At 43.2% G+C, this 8,735-nt stretch overlaps 1 protein-coding gene across 4 annotated transcripts in view; it reads right to left on the bottom strand.

Annotated features, from left to right (window-relative positions):
- Positions 1–3,484: 3,484 nt before the first annotated feature.
- evi5b (ecotropic viral integration site 5b) overlaps positions 3,485–8,735 on the bottom strand; it is a 34,380-nt gene continuing 29,129 nt past the window's right edge. For 2 of the 4 annotated variants that reach the window (XM_031872913.1, XM_031872914.1), the window contains exons 20-24: positions 7,000–7,348; positions 6,155–6,340; positions 5,332–5,708; positions 4,953–5,090; positions 4,397–4,796 (exon numbers count right to left, since the gene is read on the bottom strand). In XM_031872913.1, coding sequence (XP_031728773.1) covers positions 4,593–4,796; positions 4,953–5,090; positions 5,332–5,708; positions 6,155–6,340; positions 7,000–7,348 — 1,254 coding nt within the window. In that variant the 3' untranslated portion in view covers positions 4,397–4,592. Of the gene's footprint in view, positions 4,797–4,952; positions 5,091–5,331; positions 5,709–6,154; positions 6,341–6,999; positions 7,349–8,735 lie in introns of all 4 variants that reach the window. The other 2 variants (XM_031872920.1, XM_031872915.1) reach the window with 2 other exon arrangements.

Raw genomic sequence — 8,735 nt, 5'->3', positions numbered from 1 at the left:
CCTTATCTGCTCTCTCGTGATCAATCTGTCCATTCACCAGGTGTCCCTGACTCTACATATTTACTCTATAGTCAGCTGTGTGGGCATGACCTGGATCATTTTATTGTTATCTGTGAGGTATTGCGTGTTGTGTTTTAATCAGATTCTCTCCTGGCGTCTTCTTTTGGCCGACATGGTATTTGCAAAACTAATTTTCCCACCATCTATCTGACAATAAATGCCTGAATAGTCAAGTCCAGAGTGAGAATTCATCATGTAAAATACAATTATAAAAAAAAAAGAAATCAAAATCAAACAGCAAAGTGTCTCTCTAAAATCTCTCTTTCATTATTCATGTTTAATTTTCTATTAATAATGAATCATCCAAAAAACCCACAAAACCCAGACTGCTGAACTTTCTAATTGCACAACTATGTCTGTCAAGAGAAATTAATCCAGTCATACCGCTGGGTGTACGCACGCGTGGCCGTGTGCACAGATGTGTGTGCACTTATGGACCAAGACGCAGGCCTAGATTTGGAGCATTTAGACTGCAATGCTCTGATTACTCGCCTACTGCGATCGATTGAGCCGTCTTCTATTCATATTTGATATGCCTCGGGGCAGTGGGGTAATGCTTGAAGGAAAAAATACACCCCGTGCCCTTGGAGGAAATCTGGTCAGCCTAATGGCTCGTTTGGAGATTGTTTTGCTCGGAAAGCTTCTCCCTGTGATTGTGCTTGAGGAGCGCGCTCTCAGAGGGAACCATGCAATGGGTCCAGCCTTCTGATTCAGTTTCTTAATAACAACCCGCTGTTCAGTCGCGAGAGAGTTGTAAATTGAGGTTTATGTCAAAAGTTGAGTCAAACTCCGCTTTATTAACATCACACCGTTTAATGGGGAACGATAGGGATGAGCAGCGAATAACAGTGCAAAGATAAATACATTGATAAGTGCTGTTAAATAGTCATTAGTGACAACAAAATGATATGCTTATTCTACATAAACTATAAAACTAATGAGATATGTAAAAACAATATTCAATCAAATGAATACCCTCGCGTTCTTTTGTATTGTTTCTGTCATAAACATATATGCAATGATTATTTCTGGGTAATATGAATGTTGATATGTGTGTATATGTTAATCCCATGTGAAGTTTCTATTTGATCATGTTAAGAGACAATGCAATGGTGTGTGTGTGTGTGTGTGTGTGTGTGTGTGTGTGTGTGTGTGTGTGAGAGTGTGTGTGTGCGTGCTTCTTAACTGGTTTGGCATGCATAAGGGCCCGTCACTGGGTTCACTGGGGCCCATATAGGCTACTGGTCAGGTGGCTCGAGGCTGCCTCAGACTGTTTAAGGCACTTAAAGGCAAACTCATCTTGATTCCAGCAGGAGGACACGTGTCCCCGTGAGCTCCAGCAGTCTGAACACAGAGTGTGCGCTTTTCTGACTGCAGCATTTGTCTCATGCCATTTCAAAGATTGGGGGTGTGAGGGGAAGCTTATTTTGTTTTAAAGAGAATAAATGTCGTGGCCGTGCAACACAGCGCCAAGGTGCTGAGCTCCATTGAGTCTTGCTTTAAATGAGCCCTCCCTCTTCTCCTTCCCGTTGTCTGTTCATCTCGGGGTTTAAAATATTCAGGCCTGAATGTTGTACGAGGCTTTTTTTTTTTGTGGGGGGGGGGGGGGGGGGGGGGGGTAAAAAAATCCTTGTGAGTCAGTGATTTCAATCAATGTTGAAGGAAGACGATTTACTGATTGTTCCTGTTTTTTGTAGCTTTGTTAGAATTATAAAAGAGGAGATGGTGAAAGAATAAAATGATGACAGCGTACTCGCATAGAGCCGTCAGGTTTAAAGCATCGATGTAAAACATGATGGGGGTTATTAGAAAATACTAGGAATGCTTTTCTGACAAAAAATTGATTCATTTGTTTCATATTCATGGCATATACCTTCTGATGATGACTGAATGGAAGACGTTGTTTGTCGCATTATGCACCATTCTTTGGGCCACTTTTCATAAACAACCTGATTTAATTGTCAGTTAATGGCATTTATTAATTCCTGATTTCAAATGGATGTCCTGTAATCCACCCAGAGGATTAAACCCATGCCTGCTCATCGCTTATAACATTGTAACTATTTCTAACTCCAGCAGCAGCAGCCCCCCCCCCCCCCCCCCCCCTCAGTGGATCGCAGCTGCTGCATGTGGGTGCCTGCCTGCAGCTTCCTGCCAAAACTCGTTTTTTTTGGGCCTTCTTATTTTTAAATAACAGCCATGAGGGTACAAAGGCATCTGGTTAACGGTTAAATCTGCTCAGACTGTTTAGGGTTCAAACACATGGCTGCAGTGGTCAAAACAAACAGGAGCCGCGGTCGCCTCTGGGTAAATCACAATCACAGCAGCACCGTGGTTTCACGTCTTGGCCCTTTGTTTGTTTGTTCGTCGGCGTGTACTAATTCACCTCAACACTTGTTAACCCTCCTGTTATTGTTGCGGGTCAATTTTGATTTATTGTAGACTTGGACAGGTGGTATACAGGGCAGGTGAGGCTGGATCCAATTGATGCTGGTTTTATCTGAACAGAAAATATGTTCCATGTATTATCACCAAACACTGAATTAAATACAGAGGGAGCAAATATCTGACTCTCTATAACTGACAAGAACTAACACAATGTTCATTAACAAAAACAACTCAGCACGAGGTAGGCTACTGCAGACTCAAGAGCGAGGAAACGCGCATTCTAAAGGTCTCAAAACTGAACTCAGCAAACACACCTCTTCACCAAAGTTTATTATAAAGTCTATCTATATATACTGTAGACTTGCCATACCGTTATATATGTATATATTTACATATGTATATATAAAAGAAGCAGAATGAGGCCAGACACGCTTTCCATCATGACTTTAGTCTCCACGCCCAAATTGAAATGACATAATCAGGGTTATTTCTCAAATAAAGAAAGATCTCTCGAGAACCAGAGAGTGTTTATGCAGGCTGAGAAGCCTTCTCGTCATGATGAATACACTGAACTTCATGAGTAAACAGGTAACGCAGAAAAGCAAGCCCAGACAAGAAGTGTCATGTAGTGATTGATGCATAACGATAAGAACCGTTATTGAGATAATGATTTTAGATCATATCATTCATCCCTCAGAGCCCGCCAGATACAGCCACAACAAATACAATTCGTACAAATATATAATATAAAATATGATAAAGGTCTGTAAAGATTATTTTAGTTGTTCAAACAGCTCAAACTCATGCAAAAGTGTGGTTTTACAGGTGGGAGATTATAAAGAAGCAGTTTAATTCAAGATAAATGACTGCCAAAGCGAAATGAGTTAATGATAATTACATTTATATTATATAAAATAGACAAGTCATATTGTTAAATCTATCATTTAAAGTGCTATAATTTGCGGGGTGAACCCTGAGTTGAATGACCTGTTTTAATGACTGTGAATATTTAAATACATCCTTTATTTGGAGAAAGTCATTTTGAATCATTTCACTTTCAGATTTTATTGCATTTAAAAATTGTAATAACAAAAACAAATAATTATTTTCTACTTGTCTTTCCAGGGGGAAAATATTCATTCGTCACGAGAAAAAGTTGATTCTGACAATAAAATGTGCAAAATGGAAAATTTGGTGAGTAGGCGGTAACCCTCCATGTTTATTAAATCACACAGTCTGTTTTGCCAGCATGTCTCCAAACTGAAAACAAAATGCCTCGATTCTTTGAAGAAGCGCAGATTTCCATCTCTGTTGGCTTCAAAATCGTAGATCCGGTTATTTAATTGTGAGGACAACTATTTTGGGTTCAACGCCCTCTGACGCTGATTCATATCAGTCAACAGATATAACGTGATCCATTCATTTGATTACCGTTCTGCACAATTCACAGCTTATCTCTGGACCTTTATAACAACCAGCAGTATGATGGTAGAATAATTAGTGTCTGAAAAATGTCCGTCAGAGCAAGTCTTACTCGTGAGATTTCTTTATTAAAATAAATAAATATTGGATGACATAATTATATTTATAAATATACATATATATATATATATATTTCCAACGCAGTCTTTCATTAAGTTTTTTTACAAAGTGGACCAAAATGAGTCTTGATCCAAGAAATGTCCTCAAACTGAGCGGTTGGAAAGAAATGTCTTTGTCACATGTCCTCACTCCTTTCAAGAATAATGAGTCAAATACTAAAGTCAGATTACATGACGTCATGTGTGCACGGGTCGCTTCACTTCAGGCCGTGCTGCGTCTCTTTGTGTCTCCTCAGATCCACTTTTCTCTGGAAACCTTTGCCGCAGAGGTCGCAGCCGAAAGGTTTGTATCCGGTGTGCTTCCTGCTGTGCGTGATGAGGTTGGAGCTCTGGCTGAACGCTTTCCCGCACACCTGGCATTTGTGTGGCTTCTCACCTGGACAACACAATTAGGAAACACATAAATAGGTTATTTTTTTGTATTGTTAATGAACATAAGCTGAAATATATCGTGGACATCGGGCTGATTTGGGACTTGTACGCGCAAGTTACGCACAGATTCTTTAAGTAACACTAGAAACCACACTTAAAAACAACACTGTATTATGTGTTGCATTGAGGTCTGCCTTTTCTCCACTTGCCTGTGTGGATAAATGTGTGTTTCTTCATGTCGGACTTCTGGTGGAACCTCTTCCCGCAGTACTGGCAGGGGTACGGCCTCGTGTCGGAGTGGATGAGCAGGTGCGTCGACAGAGTGGACGACCTCTTAAAACTTTTACCGCATATCTTGCAGTCGAAACTCCTTTCCTGAAACGTGACGCAGAAGCGGGGGTTAGTCATGACTTCGAGTCAGCACGCCCATCCTGACCGAAAAGCAGGCTGACAACAACACGCAGAAAATATGCGAGCTCCAGGAAGCGGTTTGATGTGTGTGAGTGCGTGTGTGTGTGTGTCTGAAGTTACCTGAGAGTGCACGGCTTTGTGTTGTTCCAGGCTGACCCCGTGTCCGAAGGTTTTGCCGCAGATTTCGCACGCAAACGGCCTGATACCACTGTGCGATCTGCGCACGTGGACCTCCAAACCGTGCGGAGTGGAAAACACCTGGTGGAAAGAAAATAACAATACAGTTCAGGTGAAAATATAAATATATTTCGTGGTCGGTAAACAGTTCCAGTTGTGAAATCTCTTTAAAATAATCCCGTCATGGAGGTTAGAGGTCAGCCAGCGTCTTGAAGTCACATGAACCATTGGAATCACTTGTTCTTCAAGGCAGCACCAATTTTTGCTATTTTTCAAAAACTACTTTTAGATGCAGAAAATGTGCGTGCGCCTCCATCCTCACCTTACTGCACTTGATGCACTTATAAGCGCCATTGAGGATCAGACTGGAGCACAGCAGGTCAGATTGTGCCTTCACGTTGTGGGCTTTCCCGTTCAGGCCTCCCTCGGGGAACAGCAGAGCAGCAGTGTGCCTCCTGTAGTCACCGTACGTCTCCTCGTTCAGGGTCCGGTCTGCGTACAGGGCCGAGTAGGCGCTCCTGTCCCCATAGAAGGCCAACGCCGCCGGGCCCCTTTCCACCTCCATGCCTGGGTGGAGGTTATGCTGCACCAGGGGCCTGAGCCCCGGCGCCTGGTAGCTGCTCCAGGCGTACGGCCGGAAGGGAATGGCGAAGGGCTGCGTCTCATCCACCAGAGGGGAGAGGGATTTCTCAGAATCCACTGGAGAGGGGGACAGAGGCCAGATGAAAATTTAATGAAACTGGGTTAAAGCGGGGCGTTTCCGGGAGCCCAAAGGGCCCGATGGGACAGAAGAAGTCATGCAATGTTCTTTCAGAGAATTCCCAGATGATGATGCCGTTGGGGAAACCCTAATATCAGATCTAAAGGAGGAGTACTATTAATAAAGTGATTTAGGCCTAAATACAATTATAAATAAACAAGCAAAACCCAAATAGCTTAAAAGTAGACTAATTAGCTGAAGAAGGATCATTTAAAATGTGACAGCGTTCTTATAGAAATCATAGAAATCCTAAAACATATAAGAGTCGTCTACCACCAAGGCCCCACTTTTGTAAGGATCGTCTTAATTCACCAAACAAGTATTTAATTATTGAGTGCTGAGTAATGAGAAGGTGGCGTGTCTGTGTGCCGGTGGTGGTGTTTACCTGGGGACGCAGAGGGGGACGGAGGCCTCCAGAAGTCCTCGTAGTCCGGGGAGCGACCGCACAAACTGTCGGCGCAGCTCAGCGGCGACTTCGGGGAGAAATCCGCAGCGTCGGCCAGGTGGGAGTCCGGAGAGAGGTCGTACCTGTCCACCGACCCGTCGGAGTCCTCTTGGAACTTATCTGCTTCTGCGGGGACACACGGAGGACAGTCAGCATCGTAACGAAAAGGAAGTGAGGGACATCTGATGTTTTTAAACTCACTGCACAGCTGTACTTTCCTGCACTCGTTGGTTACTATTGGAGGTTTGAAAACTGATACATGATAATAAAAGGCCACTGTATGACCCTTAAATTAAAATGATGACATTATAGACATCATTTTAAAATTAAAACAGGATTATTACGTGTGCAAAATTACAAAATGGTAAAGCCACTATTACCGCATCTATATTGCAATAACCTAAAAAACAATAGTGAGGAAATTGAGAATCGAGATGCATCACTGTTTTATGTTAACGTGAAATCTCAGATTACCAGCATGTAAACATCACAAATTCCGCTTTTGATTTTTGTTTCAGCATTTTTAGAAAATAATTGAATGCTTATTTCAATAAACTCAACATTTGTTTGTCCTTTTAACTGTGCAATCAGGGATTTACCATTAGTATGCATGCATTCCCTCAGTGTGTCATCATTTAATATGCCTTTACAATAATAATTGTCAACACATTTGCAATTGTTATCATGAAAATGTGTTTCAGTGTTTATAGTGAAATGGTACAAACATTGTAACATCTGACACAATTTAAGAAGACCATTTAAAAACGGAATCATATCGCACACACCTGAGCAAATGTGCGCCAGTATTGTGTCCAGCCTGCTGTTATCATCCTCCAAACTCCGGGGCTGGTGGTAACTGTGCGCCTTCTTACTCTTCACCATGAAGGAGCGAGGCATCTCTGATCTGAGAGCGGCCGAAGAACAGAGAAATAGTCCAGCTGTGTGTAGAGAGGAGACCTCGCGGGTGGACGCTGCTGCTCGCTCTGAACCCTGCAAAGACTCGATCTCCACTGGTGGAGAGGTGCGGGGTCCAAGTGCTTTAACAGATGTCAACCTGACGACGGAGCATGCGCACACCGTCTGCCAGGTGTTGCGCGGACAGGTGTCACTGCAGAGACTCCTCCGCTCAGTGCACTGGAAAGAAAAAGAGACGCCTGTAGTGTTTTAGTCAGCACGTTGTGCGTTTTTTTTTTTTTACAGGTATTAGGAAAACCGTCTACAGCGGGGGCGACGTCCTTTCACCTCAACGCAAAATCACTCATTTCAGAACTTCAACCGAAAACACATGACGAGGATTTCAAGAATAACACCCGTGTGGAATTATCAGCAATTGATTTTATTGAGACAATAAGCGACTTTTACATCTGGTTCCCCCTTTGGATCAGACTGCAGCTCGTGTCTCAGAAGGAGCTCGTGGCAACCAGGAGAAACGAGACAGGCCTTATCAGCGCCTTGCTCACACTGACAGGGGGAGAGGAAACGGGGAGGCGCACCCCAGGGTGCCTGCATGGTAAACAAAGTAATAGTGCAGGGGGAAACTCTGAATCAACAGTTCTCTCCTGCTTAATACAGATCTTAATCACTTAGAAATACATAATTTTGTCATTATAGCCTGGTTTCTCAGTGCGTTTGGTGCAACCCCCCCCCACCCCACCAATAAAACACCATATAATGATATGCAATAATTGTCAATAACTCAGTATATATTCTCACATAAAACGCACGTAAATTGTGTGTAAATCTCAGGCTCCACGAGTCCCCACACGACAAGGTTTGGTAGAGCTTCGTCCCGGTCTGGTGGTCGGTTGGGCCTTAGGCTGTAATTATGTGACAGACGCTCGCCGTCGACACGCCCGCGGTGAAACAGTTTCAGGTTACTCTGTAGGCTACTGTATGCTGAAAAGGAAGAAGCTCAAAAACAGACAATTTGTTGTTCTGTTCGGCGCAGATTGTAGCGCAGGTTAGGTGTGATTGCGCACCGAACAATAGTCGTGCGTCCTGGTGCCTTTCATCCTCTGCAGCTGCAACAAGTAAATCAAGACTATTATAGTGATGTAGTGAGGTGGACTTAGATAATCGCGAGGCAAAGAACCATCAGAGTTAATGCAATCATTAATATTTAATTGGAGTTATGTTACTATCCTTCTTTTATTTTTGATTTTAGATTTTACCAATGGGTGTCAACATGTAGATCATGTTTTAGATCACAGATCATATTCTACATCCACATGTAAATCCGCTCAAGTTACTTTTCCATATCTGTGATGTTGTACAATATACAACAAACCATATTGGAGACACGGACCGGTTTTCAACCTGGACTCATTATCTTACTGGCTCGCTCTGGAACAGCTGCAGATCGCACTGGATGTGCACGCTCACCATCAGAACAGCGCTTCGCGGCTTCGAGGCAAAGCATCCTATCAGTACACGGCGGGCAGGAAATCAAAGCGCCACATGCCAAGGCTCGATTAGACGGCCGTTGCATCCGGACACCGTGTTGGTGGAGATATGAAGCCCG

Source organism: Anarrhichthys ocellatus, unplaced genomic scaffold (genome assembly GCF_004355925.1).
Source record: "Anarrhichthys ocellatus isolate YVR2014 unplaced genomic scaffold, GSC_Weel_1.0 scaffold67, whole genome shotgun sequence".
NCBI classification, from domain to species: Eukaryota; Metazoa; Chordata; class Actinopteri; order Perciformes; family Anarhichadidae; genus Anarrhichthys; species Anarrhichthys ocellatus.
The sequence above is the reverse complement of the archived record's forward strand: the minus strand, read 5'-3'. Positions and strand labels throughout refer to the sequence as shown.